We start from the raw sequence: 14,546 nt of genomic DNA, 5'->3' as shown, positions 1-14,546 counted from the left end.
ATTTTACTCATCTATAAAATGGGCCAAGGAGTTCTATGTACTATAGCGGGCAGAGAGGCTCTTGTGCTCAGAGATAAGCACTGGAAAAAAAAACAACCAAGAATAGTAAGTCAGCATTGTTGTCTGTTCGAAGTAAGAGATGTACACCTGTTTTCCACCCAGCAGTTTGGGAGAAGAAGTAGTTAATATCCTGGTGATTTTTTTACTATCTGTATGACTGGGACCACACTAGCTTCTCCCACAGGTCCTTAAATGTCATGTGTAGTCAACCTATAGAACTCATCTTTATGAAAGAAGTCACAATTTGCAAAGAGTTTCACTTTAGCCGTACCTAAAATTTTGTTGTGCACACAGGACTGAGTTAATTATTACCAGAAAACTTCTCTCAAAGTGTACTATGCTTAAAAACACATTAAATAAACTGCCTGGGGTCAGCCCTGAAGTTTGAACCAACACAGGCTACTGAGTTCTACTGAACTGGATTTCTTTCTTGCCCCACATATATCATTACTCTGCAGGCTGCAGTATTTACAGAGACCTCCCAGTACACTTGGTAGTAATTGTTGTAGGAACTAAAGACAAGAGAAACAAAAGTTTGCACTAGGCAAAGTAATTGCCTTTTAAAAAATATTTGAATCCGCTGTCTCTATTTTTTTTTACTTATTCATGGATTCTTCTGTCCATACTTAAGCCTGAAGGCACCAGTCTTGTTGACAATAAAGTGTTGGAAATATCAGGCTGGTTTGTCTCCCTAGAACCTTCCTGCAGGTAGCACTTTGTGAGAGCTCATTTCTTTCTACTCTGCATTTTGCCTAGTGATCATATCTGTCACCTCCAAGAGTTTGGTAACAGCCAAGGCTGTCTCTAGCATGAAAGGCTGTGAAAGAAGACCAGCATCTTTCCTGTTTTCCCACAGGGGAAATTCAGATGATCTCAAGGATTCTGTGTGAGTTAACCCATCTGACCTCCATGAACCACTGTGTCTCAAACAACTGATAACATTAGCTCAAGACAGCTTAGCAATAACTAGCCAGCAGCTGCATTCAGATTGTCCTTTATTTTATAGGTGTTCAAGAAATATGCTTAAGAAAGCATAAGGATTTGGTCTAAACACCAGAAAAAACTGCTGGGGGCTATTCAAGGCAGCTTCTTTGGTAAGATGCAATAACACTCTGCCATTCAGATGTCTGCAGACTTAAAAGATGAAAACAAATGCCCTGACTTATTTTAAAAATAGCAAGCTGCAGAATATTTGCCAGACTTGGAAGGAACACAGATCATGAAGTTGATTAACTCACTGTTTGCTTTGAGCTTGGGGACAGCTTTACAAATATGTTCATGAGTTTTCTCAGAAATCCCAGTCTCAAACTTAGACCACACCATGGTAGGATTACTGCTAGATTTGCTTACTCTCTAGCGTCGCACAAACTCTCTTCTTGGTTTTTGAAATTCAGTTGTGTAATACAAATATGGAGACAGAAAGGAAGAGAGGAAGGGGGAGAGGGAGAAAGGGGAAGGGGAGAAGAAACCAGAGAGAGAGACAGACAGACAGAGACATGAGAGAGGGAGGGGGAGACAGAGAGAGAGACACACAGGGAGAGACAGAGAGACAGGAGAGACAGACAGACAGACACAGACAGAAACACACACACACACACACACACACACACACACACACACACACACCACACACACACACACACACAGAGAGAGAGAGAGAGAGAGAGAGAGAGAGAGAGAGAGACAGAGAGAGAGAGAGAGACAGAGAGAGAGAGAGAGACAGAGAGAGAGAGAGATTCAGAACCATTGCTGATTTCTTTGATGCTGAAGAAGTTCCCCTAACACATATTAATTATTTTATCTCTTTTCTGTCAACACTCAGGAAACCATGGGTATTTTCTCAATTGAGGTTCTCTCCTCTGAGATGATCCCAGCTTATGTCAAGCTGACAAACAAACAAACAAACACAAAGCAAACAACAAACAAAACTGAAACTAGCCTGCACACTTTTTGTTTCCATTTTCTGGCTCAGAACTAGCCAACTAAATGAGTCAGGGACACCACTTCAGGAAGCCAGGCAGAAGACAGCACTGGAGATGGAAAAGGGTACAACTAAAGGACAGCCTTATCTTGCCAGCTTGGCTGCACTTGATCACTTGTGGCTTGGCTCAAGGAAACAAATATGACTTCTTTGTTTCTCGGACATCATACCAGCATCATTTTTCCTGTGTGGTCATGCACACTTTTAAACATGTTATCCAGTGGCTACTTGTAGCAGCAAACAGATCCTGGTATCTGATCTTGAAGGAACAAATGAACTCTTAGAACTGTGGGTAATCTTTGGTTTGCATCAAAGTAGGAAACCTCACAGAAATTTGCTAGTAGCTGGTGATATTTTCCCTAGGCTTGTTGTTATGTTATGTTCATTACTTGTTTTTGATGACGGGGATAGAACTTATCAGGAAGGCAGTTAGTGGCCTGCAGGAAACTTAGAGACAGATGTGAGTCCACAAAGCTTCAAACACTTCAATTTCTGTGCCCGTGAAGTGGGCAGATAAGACCGTCCCAAGGACTCTCAACACTGACACTGTAAGGAATCATCTGCCTTCAGAAACCGAGCAGCAATAAACAGAAGTTTCCATTGCATCCCTCTGCCAGCAAAGCCAAGAGAATAACTGTCTGAGTCAATAAGAAAAGCTCACGACACCCCAGATTGCTGTATGCCTGGTGATATCAGAGCAAGAATGACTGTGGGGAATCAGAGACAGACATGAAAAAAGAACAGTGCTCTCCCAGTGGACTGTACAGCAGTGATTACAATTTGTCCAAGTGTTATTGGAAGTTCTGTCTTCTACTATGTAAGTTTTTTTTTTTTATCACCTTTAAATGTGTTCTGGTTGAGTTGGCATGTTTTATGATTTGCCTTGCTTCAGAGATAAGCACATTGTCAAAGATTAGATTAAAATTCCAGGAGTTTTTTTTTTTTTAATTTAAAAGGTGGAGGTTGAGAGAAGACACAGTCTGGTAAAAGGTACTTTAAATACTACTATTTAAAGTATTAGGACTTGAGATGCCCTGTGCTTAGAACAATAAGATGGACGCTAATTCCAAAGTCTTCCGGTGGCTCACTGTGAACAGAACCTCCCACAGAGGGGTGGGAAGTGAGGCATCAACCTAGGGTCAACACTGCAGGCTCTCACCTCACAATTTTTTTACTCATCACCTTGGTACGTTGTTGGCCTAGTGGGTAGACATTCTTACACACTGGAAATTAGATCATTTTCCTTCAGTTCTGTCATGAATAGACATGCTAATCTGTTACTTTAATTATTTTATTTGATTTTTATTATCTAATAATCTTCTATTCAATTCATGGCAACCTAAGTTAGTGTTTGCCCTTTTGGAGCACTGAAGACCCCGTAATCTGATCATCTACCTACAGAATTCAGGGAGGAAAGTTCCTGCTAAGCCATTGTACATCTCTCAGCGCTGCATAAAGAATTACAGACCAAGCAGGTGGGTTTTCAACTTTTCTTCATCGGATCCAGGATATGACTGTTCTCACTAAGTCCTCAGAGACCTCCCCTTCATGAGAACATTCACTGGACTAACGGATAGGCCATGAGGAAAAGCAGCTTTCATTACTAAGGGGATGAAGAAGATTTTGAATGGAATGACCTGGAGTGGATTATCTAATCCCATCCACGGGAGATTTTCAAAATGAATGTGACTCACACATGCAAATAAACGCACTTTGCTTAATTTTCAGAAGACTGTTACAGCTAAACTTACAGCGTATTACAGCACTGTCCTCCAGGCGGCGCTGTATCTTCAGCACTGCAGGGACTCCTCTGGCTGGCTGGTTCTTCCATCCAGATCAAACAAAGGCAGCCCACCTGATTTAGTCTCCCTGGATACAGAAGTTGTAAGGCCCTTAATCCAAATTAACATCTGAGAGTTGTCTCTTGGTTTTTTGTCTAGACTAATACTTAAATAGGTTAAAGTGGGTGTGAGTGCAAAGGCTCGCTGCTCTGAGTCTTGGTGATTTCTTCAGCAAGCCTTTCAGCAGACTGCTTACAGTCGGAACTCCAGGGCTTACTGAGGGTGGAGCTGAGAGTCTGGACACCCTGAAGATAATCTCATGTGGCTTAGACAAGGCCAGGGGCCTCAAAAGGGCATACTAACTCTCGTTCCTATATGGGCCTTTTTGTTTGTTTGTTTGTTTGTTTGTTGTTTTTTTGTTTTGTTTTGGTTTGGTTTTGGTTTTGGTTTTTCGAGACAGGGTTTGTCTGGGTAGCCTTGGCTGTCTGGACTACATGGGCTTTCTAAAGAGCAATTTCCCATGTTTTTAAATGGAATTGTCACAGGAACCAGCCACCTTGTTCAGCAGAGCCTATGACAGAATGGCAGGACAGGAGTGGTTCAGAGGCTAGGAGTGCCAGTATATGTGTCATGCATGCACAGAGGTATACAATATTCCAAACTCTCAAAACTTAATGTTGGTACATATGTCATGTTTCCTACATATGCTGGGGTATATTAGTACCTCAAAAAATTATCCCATGGGGTCTTGCAAGCATTAATTAAGACAACTTAGAAGAGTATTTGGGGGCAAAGTAAGTGTTCTATAAAGTGAATTGTGATAACGGATTAGGGCATTCTGTAGTCTAAAGTCACCTTAGGGTTTGGATCTCTATCTCCCTCTCCACACAGATTCCTTCAGGGAATGGCTGCCACCTTCTTTCCTATGGTCTTCCAGCGTTAGTTCTTTCTTCTTGATCACGTTCACCCTAGAGCATAAAAGCGAGCCCATCATGCCCCACTCCAGAAGGCAAATGGGCTTCCTTGTCTCTGACTAGAGTTGGGATGCAGAATCTGGTATCTCCCTTGTGTGGCAGACACACAGCGGTATATGATAACAAAACTCATTCAACTTTACCAGGTTGGGTCTGTGCTTGTTGTCAGCCAGCTTGGAAGGAGTATCAGAGAGAAGACCTCTATTCAGAAGAGACCTGGTTCAAATTCAAGCTCTAATGCTCTCCATCTGGCCTCTGTTTTATATACCTGGGCCAATCGTCACTTTCTTCTCTGGTGCTGAGAGGTTGGGGACATTAGTGATGTCACCATCCACACCCACTGCTTCCACAGTGCTGGTGCTCTCCTCCGTTCCTGGCATAACTATTTCCATCTTCGCCACACATTCCTGCCCACCCAGGCAGTCTGAAATAAGATATGTGTTATGTTTTACTTTCCCATTGCTTCCAGCACAGAGTAGAAGCAAGGTTCTTTGTTTTTTTTTGTTTATATTGCTAGACCTAACCATTTTGAAAATCAGATGCTCGTCAGCAGGCATGCTAACACGCCCAGTCTGAGTGAAACACATTTGTTTAACCATCTTGGCTAGCTAAAGTCTGGCAGACACTTAAATAGTTAACAATTCAGCTCTGAATCTCCAGAGTGCCACAGGGCTTAAAGAGACACCTTCCCAAATGGTAGCCTTTCAGAGCCACAGGACTGAGTTTTTGTTTTTGTTTTTGTTTTTGTTTTTTTCCCTTTAAAGCAAGTGGACCGACTACTGTTCCTTAACCAATAAGTCACACTGTTTTCCATGGTTCAAAGTTAAGCTTTTATTCAGTTTTAAATTAAAAAAATAAATTTCATTATTAAATAGTGAGATGGGTCTAAACTGATGCTCAGAGAATTTGTTACTCAGGAACTAGGGAGGGTGGTGGTGGTGAGGCGAGACAATTAATGAGGGAAGATCACCTAAACTAAAATTATTAGTGTTGTAGTTGTCTGTGAAAAGTTCAACAGTGGTGTGGTTCAAAAGAAACTAAAATACAAAGTTTTAAACGTGTACAATGGTGGAAGAAGATAAACCACTTATTCTACTACAACCAGAAGCCACCTTCCCAGCGCCAGGCAGTGTGGTCCGTTATACCACAGTGCTAATGTCATCAGGCTCATCTGCCTTTTTTTGCCTGCTTGGCAGGGATTTCAAGTATTCAAGGTGTCTCCGGGCATCCTCCTGATTCTGCCTCACATAATATACCACGTAAGAGATCACCATGGTGAACCAGCCAAACATGGTGACAAGCATGGCGTAGTCAGTAGTCTTTTTAGGGAGGTTACAAAGGTCAGCATCATTGGCGGCATTGAGGAACGGTCTCCCAGCATGCTCATCCAACACCGAGGTCTTGCAAATGACATTGTGTGCCGTCTCATGATTGGATGCCATGCTCCTCAAAACCTGCTGGAGGGTGCAGTCACAATGCCACGGGTTGTTGGCAATCCTAGCCCTGGCCTTCAGATTATTGAAGGCATTTTTGTGCACGCTTTGAATCCTGTTGTCAGACAAGTCCAGGGTCTGCAGGGTTTCTGCTACCCCTTTGAATGCGTGTTCGTCAATAAACTCGATGCCGTTTTTGGAGAGGTTGAGAACTCTCAGTTGATGGAGGTCCTTAAAAATCTCATTGGGGATGGATGTGATCTGATTGGAGTCCAGATACAGCAAAACAGTTTCAGGAGGGAGATCTCTGGGTATTTCCTTGAGATTTGCATTGCTACAGGTGACGTTTAAACCCCCAGAGGAAGAACAAAGGCAGCCCTTGGGACACATACTGGCAGAATGAAAGCACAGTATCATCAGGACAAAGCTCTGGAGGAGGAGACACATGGAAAGGGAACGGGACAGCCACAGGTCGACCAGATTCATTCTGGAACCTCAGCATAATCACGAGTCCATTCCTCATTCACACCAAGTGTCGCGATGGTTCTGGCTCCACCCACTCTGGATTTCCCTGGTGGTTCAAAAGGAGGCAGCTAGTGCAGGGCCTTCTTCATCACTCCTGTCCTTGCCTGGGAACCTAAAGGAGAGGGAAGCAGATGCAATTAGCTCATTTGCAAGGGGAGGAACATGGCAATTAACAAGGCGCTCAGGTGTCTGCCTAACACAGGAAGGTGAGTTAGGCGAGTAATTTCCATCCAGGCCACTGGGGCTTTCCTCTGTAATGGGAATCTCCTGCTGAAAGCTCCAGCGCTGGGGACAGGGCTCAACATTTCCATATCCTGTCACCTTCTTTTCAGCCAGGGCAGAATTAGGACAAACTTTGCCTGTTTCTTCTCCTCTTCTGGATCCTTCTATGGGAATAAAAGTTAAGTGTGCTTTTCAAGCTTCCTACAGTAACAGAGGCATTATGCAATTCAGTCCTGCACGTGGGCAGCAATGGGAAGTTATCCCTGTAACTTCAAGGCTAATGACCATAGACAGAAGTGGCTGCCATGGGCTCTGAGAAGAAACTCACTGTAGAATATTGTCTCTAAAGAAGCATCTATTGAAGAAGTGGACGGTGCTTCTGACCTTCACTGCACAGTATTGCTGGGAGCAAACCAACAGAAGCCTCAACAGGAATCACTTTCTTTCTGAGCTCCCAAGACTATACTGTACCTGGGAGGATGCTCACATATGCATCCCAAAGGATTCTCTGTCTGTTTCCTAAACAACTCACCCTCAGCCCAACTGAAACAGAGCACATTGCTGTAAGACTTTTTATATAAAAGAAGACAATTAAGAAATACTGGCTTCTAGGGCATCCACAATAGGCTATTTATTTTTCCACAGATCCCCCTCCAGTGTATGCACACACATGCATATACATACACACAGCATGTAGGTGTGTACCATATATGTTTATATATACTATTATGTATATGTGTAGTGTGTATGTACATAAATATACATGTTACTGTTAGACACAGCTATAGAAATTCCCTAATAGATGATCTTTCTTATATGTTTTACACACACACACACACACACACACACACACACACACACACACGGTGTGGGAATTACAAAGTTAAGTGGCATTAACAATATTATAGAGTTTCCTCAAGAGCAGAGAGCAGAGGAGGAAACAAAAGCCAGAAATCATAACTGCCCTATGATCGTGCTCACAGAAGGGGTGAATGGATGTCACTGAGAGTATGTGACTTCCCTAAGGTCAAATAGCTTGTAGGAGTAAAGACAGGAACCCTGCCAGGCCTTGGCTCTGACTCATCCATGTCACCTCTCTTTCCACTGCCCCCACAGCTCCCTCCACTCCCATCTGCTAGAGGACTGCAGGCTGGCTCCACACAGTGCTGCTTTTAGGGATTTAAAAAAAAAAACACTATTGTGTCGCAAGCAGCACTTCTATGCTTTGGGTCTTGCTCTGTGTTGTGAACCTCACGGTTCTTACCTGAGGGGCCCCTGAATGGTGAAGGAAGCATACCTGACTTCAGAAGTTTCCTTTCAGGATTCAGGGAACAGTAAGTACCTCCACTCAGTGAGCATCCAACAACTTCCTGCATGAGCACTAAATGACTTTGTGTGAGCATATCTTTTATAAAGATCCCAGATGGATAAATTCATAGGGAAATGACTCCAAATGTTACCAAACTTGCAGAAAAGATGATTAATGTGAGCTGGAAACATAATGAACTGAGTTGTTAATCATAAGAAAATTCGATTAACAAACAGCAGAGAGGCGTGGATGTGCTTTTTGGAGTCCTGCATGACTGGAGTGCCAGAAAGCAAAAAGGAAGGAGCCGAGGCATACTGGGCAACCAGTGAGGTCCTGTGCACCAAACACCAGAACACATAAAGGGAGGAGCCCAGAAGCACCAAGCCCTCTGTCAATATCTGGTTTCATTTGTGGTCAGGTGTCCCTCCCTCACATGCTCACCTTTGAAACTACATTTGGTAATCTCTGGAAATTATCTACATGGGAGAGAGACAAAGGGAACAGGAAAGGGAGCAGCATGCAGACAAAAGAGAAAGGGGGCAGAACTGCAGCCGGAGGATGACAGGAGATGTAAAAGATGAGAGGGTTTGGTTGGTGGAAATAGAGTCCACATCAACCAAGTGACTGCCATCAACCCAGTGTGGGCCTCTGCCACCAATCAACTGAAAGGTGGCAAAACTCTTTGGGGTCTTTACACCCTGAGAGTTCTAAGCTGATTGTTTTCTAGGTAGATGTGTTTCTTAGTTCCAAGTATCCTCAAGTTCCTTGAGGATATGGACTTGTGTCTGTCTCATGTGGAAACAACAGTAAATAGTGTACAAGTACTGTGTGGTCCAGCGTCAGTCCTTGATAGCATTATTCAATTCTTTAAATATAATTCCTCTATAGTTTATTCAATATTACAAAGGTACTTTGTTATGAAGTTGACCTGAGAATTATATGATGTAATATATATGGAGTTAGAGCTCAGTACTTGTCAGCTCTAGTTACTATCACCCTTCTTGGATGTGTACCCACCGTCCACATAGTGAAGGGAATGTGGTAAGATATAAATACTATCAGCGAATGAAGCAATGTGATTTTTAACTTAAAAAAAAAAAACAGCTCATTAAATGTCTACTGGTTCCACATGCTAATCTGGGAACCTCGGAAACACTGTTATTATAAGCACTTATGGAGAGGGAAAAATGGATCACTAGACTCCTCTACACTTGTGATGGTTTTGAAATCCATGATCACACATTAGAAATGACTGTAACACACTAAGCTCTCAGCACAAGATTGCAGCCCATCTTGAGATGGGATCCCTTTTCCCCAAATGAGCTATCCATGGATGGAATGTTTGTTGGGAAAACTAATACAGAGAATCTCTCTCTTTCAGAGATGTTGGGTTCAAATGACTGTCTTGTTTTAACCATGATATTTGAAAAATGGAGAATAAAGTCTTTTGGGATTGACTAGTGACTCAGCGGCTGTGGCTTGGTTCATACCCCCATCTGGGATACAGTGACAAGAGGTATAGAATGTGGAGAGCTGCTCTGACCTAAAACCCTTATAGACTCTGCTAACTCTTGTGTTGAAAACCAATGCCAACACAAGGGTAATGCAAATACATTTGTGGAGGAGCAGAACCTTTATGTGAAGCATTAGCACCCATGAAAACACTTCTACATTATGTGAGGACACATGGAGAGCATCATCTTTGAACAAGAAAATGAGCCTCCATTACATACAAAATCCTTTGAGACCCTGAGCTTGGGTTTGCCAGCACCATGGTAAGTGAATGTCAGCACACCACCCTAACAAGAAGACCAACATAGTGTCTTGGTAACACACAACACAACTCAACTATACAATCAAGGTCAAATCATCATCTTCATGAGGGAGGAAGGAAGGGCTGTAATGCTGATTAAATAGTTCAAAGCGATTGGCAGGGTGGTGTGGCCTTAATTTACTATACAGACAAACAACAGCTGGTCAGCAGACAAGGCTCCAAGAGAGGTAGATATTCCCATTGGTTATCACCCACAAAGAACAACGTTAACAGAAGCATGGAAACATGACCCTCCTAGGGATTGTTTGGAATCAACTTTGCACACAAACCAAAAGAGAAAATAAGCTGTGGTGCTGGGAGAAGAGGGCACCATCCTGCCATCAAAATGTAAGTTCATAAGAGAAGGGCTGGGGTCACAGAGGATGGCAGAGACACCATTCACCGACTCTCCCTCTGATATAGAACTGGCCAAGTCCCAAAGCTCCATTCTGAGCTCAAAACTCCTCCTCTGCATGTCCCAATTCACTGGATTCCATCATCTCTCCTCTCTTATCCTCTTGCCTATGTCAACTGCAAGGCCCTGATATTGCCAAATGCGGTGGCTAGGTGTGACCTGTCCCTGAAAGAGGATCATTTTCTACCACGACTCACGCCATGCTCACATCTTCTAGCCACATAAGCTTTTGAGTGCTGGTTGGGTGACGGCCATCGCTCTTGCCAGAATAAAAGAAGCTAAGTCTCCTTAGCAGATAGATAGCTCACTCAGCAGCTGACTGACTGTCCTGTCTGGTTCTCTATCTCTTTCTTCCTGTGATTAAGGGACAGTCAGGACTATTGAGAGGTGCTAAGGCAAGAATAAAGAACCCCGTGGGTAACCGAGTATACCAATGCAGAGAAACAGATGTACTCACTGCATTCTGAACAACTTGGCTTGGAGACAGGAGGATTCAGTTAAAAGGCAAAACCCACAAAACAGGAAAGCTGCTAAACTCACAACCTAGAAGTCAAAACACTGGGGGAAATAGCTCATAACCACACACATTGATAATGTTTATGTGTCAAGGGGAAGATGAGAAAACAAATGGCTTGAGTCTGTTTTTAATTTACAGAAAACTCTTCAAAGGAATAAAAAATTTACTTAAGAGGAGAATGAGCAGAAAAATATAGTATATATAATATATACATACACACATTCATATATATTTGAATATATATGACATGTCATTTAAAACATAAACTCTTACTACCTGTAAAACAAATTGAAGCTGAAGTATCAATGAACGTTTTTGAAAACAGGAAGAACATTTAGTGCCAACAAATGTGCAAAGAACAAAGTGCTTCCAGCCCCTTCTAAGTGCAGAGAGCAATGCACTCATTTTTCACAAGTAATATCATCCTAAATGTAGAGACAAGCTTTTCTGATGTAATGATAGCAAAGGGTGACCCCCAAAGTAGCTTGTAAAGGAGGTTCTCACAGTAGAATAACATGTATGTATAATGGTTTTAAAAGGGATAAGTAGGCAAATAAATAGCCCACATTGACAATGCTTAGATAGGCACAGGGAAGTTTTGTAAGCAAATAGTGGGGCAGAGAGACTGCCAGAGGAAAACACAGAACATCACCTGCCTCTGTACAGTCTGAAATTCTTAAGGCATAAAACTACTACTATAAACGCTGAAAAGATAATAATACAAAGATACCATGGAGGAGCTAGAAAATTAGCACAGCTTGGTTATTCAGGAAGTAACTGTTCTCCCCATGCAAGGGCAGGACAGTGGCAGCCCAGGGAACAAAGGCAGATCACATTTTTTCAGGATGAGAGACTGAAACATAAACGAATAACCTGCAAAAATAGAAGTGCGAGCCACACCCTGCAGCAGCTATCCTGTGGCCACACCACAGCCTTTGGGAGAGCCCGACAGTTCAGAAGGACTTCACCCAGAAAGGCAGTTTCTCTCATTTCTGTGCCTGCTGCCTATTCAAGGTAAGCACAGAAAGCTACACATGCACCTTGCCCAGCACCACAGATGCCCAGCTTTGCTCAGCCCACCATCAGACTCAGTGGCCTCCATGAGAGCTCATATAGAGTTTTCCCCTTACTCTCTGCCAAATGCCAGACCTGGTAGATGGCTTGCCTGATATTAAAAAAAAATAAATCTGAATAAATAATCCTTATTTGCATGGCTTTCATTTACCAAACCTAAAGTTTATAATCTGGATTTTTTTTTTTTTGAGGCTTGCTTTTCAGGTTTTTTTTTTCCTGTATACTAATAATTTATATGATTGGATTTTGATTTCTGGCCAAGAAAAATTTAGATGGTGAATGGATTACAACCAACAGGCACAGGAAGGTTCAATCTGGGCCTCACCTGAAATATCTAAAAGTAAAATCATAATCTAAACCCTTTAGCTTCACCCAGAGATCTCCCAGATCTGCCATAGATCAGTTACTTATTCTTTCTACTGACAGCCCCTTTCTCCTCACATCCCTCACCCCTTGCACTGCATGGCTGCTGCCTTTTTCCTGGGTCAAATGGGTATCTTTGCCTGAAAGACAGCAGAGGCCATCTTCCTCGGTGGCCTTGCTCTTATTCTCCCCATGCCAGGCTAAAGTGACCCCAATCCATGTCATTCCACTGATAAAAATCCTTAATGATTGCCTACTGCTCAAAACAGCCTCGTTTTCCCATCAGTGTTCAGGACACTTCTTTACACAGACAAAACCCTGAGTTTCACAATCACAGGTCAGAGCACGTTTGCGTAATAGTGACTGGCCACAGAAAAGGAAGCTAGGGGAAGCTACTGCAGATCTCTCCATTGTAGAGCTGCCTACCTGATTTCAAAACCAACAATGAAGATGTGGGGTAAGGACCAGCCAAGAGCCCATCAGTAATGTCAGCTGGGAGTAATCATTCAACAAAGGGCCTCAATTCTCCCTGAGGCCTCAAACTCTCCTCTGTCACCCCAATTGCCACTTGTTATCACTTTCTGCCTTAATGGCTACTCTCACCTATTACAACGATTAGACTACATGATTACAGGAGAATATTCATGGTCTTACCCATTTTTCACATCAGTGATACTAGTAAAAAGATACTGAAGTGATGATACCCTATAAGCATATACAGGGGGAGGTAGCCCCCTCAGGAACAGTCATAGGGGAGGAGAGTAAGGGGAAAATGGGAGAGAGGGAGGAATGGGAGGATACAAGGGATGGGATAACCATTGAGATGTAATATGAATAAATCAATAAAAAATTTTTAAAAAGATACTGAAGTAAAATTGGATCTGTTCTCCTTTCGTTACACACAGCTAATGCTTGACATTTGTTTAGAGATGTACCCATCTAACAGGGTAGTAAAACTAAACTTTGGACCAGGGTTCTGGGATAATGAATATAGAATTCCCAAATAAGAGTTAAGTTATTATAAGGTGTTTGACTGGCACAGGCTATTGTAGTCTAACCTCCTCTAACATACTTTGAAAATGAAAAAGTTCCAAAGGCACTTGATTCATCATCTTCAAGGGGAATTTATTATCCGACCCTTGGAGTCTGGTGGAGCAGAGTGAGGTAGAATCACAGCCAGTCAATGTATTGTTTGGAGATCATCTCAGTGATATCTGGAGATTAGGTGGGCCTGCTCCTCAGGGTGTAAACAGGGATGAGAAACTGTTTCCCATGGGCCACATATAGTCACTGAAGGCAAAGATGTCCTCTAAACCAGCATAGGTAGTTTATAGTCTCCAGTGTGAAAGTGTCCCAGAAACAGGAAAATATGGGAGGATGCTGAATGCTAACCAAGGTGTGTCTATGCTGAGGTTTAGATATATGGACAGCTGGAATGCACGTGGTCTCAGAGTCATGGAACCATAGAAAGAGACTGTGTCATGGACTCTCATCAGGTCAAGTGGCCATAAATCTCCCCATCCATTTGGACTTCCAAGGGCAGTTGATAGATCTCATCTGACATGGGGGTGATGGGGATGGAGTAGATAGGAAAGAGAGGGGGATACAATCCCCCTTTTCTCTCTTAGCCTGAAACAAAGGAATGCAGAGAAAAGTTGCCTATCAGATTCAGTGTTACGATTAAATTTCTTCTGGAATAAATTTGTACTTTGGTTTAAATTAATTTTGTTACTTAAAATGATGGTAAGATAGTAATCTCACCTTAGGCTAATCATGAAACTATGGGGCTCCAGCCTATTCATGGTGTTCTCACTCAGCAGCTGAGAATAATCAAAGAAACAGAGGTTAAGAGGATGCTGCAGAAGAAGGTGGAACTGCACCCGGGGATGTAGGACCAACCTCACCACACTCAGGGAACAGCTAAGACCCTGGTGTGATGAGCAAACAAAGGCTTCAATAGTTACATCCTGTTCACTGTACACCTGCTCAGTGTCAGAAGCAGAGCTCTAAGTCCAGCTTTTTAGCCATGGTACAAACACAACACCATGGCACACTGTACTAATGTCAATCAAATTCCTC

At 42.7% G+C, this 14,546-nt stretch overlaps 1 protein-coding gene across 6 annotated transcripts in view; it reads right to left on the bottom strand.

The window, feature by feature from the left end:
- Window positions 1-5,602: 5,602 nt before the first annotated feature.
- The window catches only part of LRRC3B (leucine rich repeat containing 3B), an 86,194-nt gene continuing 77,250 nt past the window's right edge, over window positions 5,603-14,546 (bottom strand). For all 6 annotated transcript variants that reach the window (XM_084796887.1, XM_084796892.1, XM_084796890.1 and 3 more), the window contains one exon: window positions 5,603-6,866. In XM_084796887.1, coding sequence (XP_084653013.1) covers window positions 5,936-6,715 — 780 coding nt within the window. In that variant the 5' untranslated portion in view covers window positions 6,716-6,866 and the 3' untranslated portion in view covers window positions 5,603-5,935. The remainder of the gene's footprint in view (window positions 6,867-14,546) is intronic.

This window comes from Acomys minous, assembly GCF_964271855.1.
Source record: "Acomys minous genome assembly, chromosome: 9".
Taxonomy (NCBI): Eukaryota; Metazoa; Chordata; class Mammalia; order Rodentia; family Muridae; genus Acomys; species Acomys minous.
This window is presented reverse-complemented; position numbering and strand designations above follow the sequence as displayed.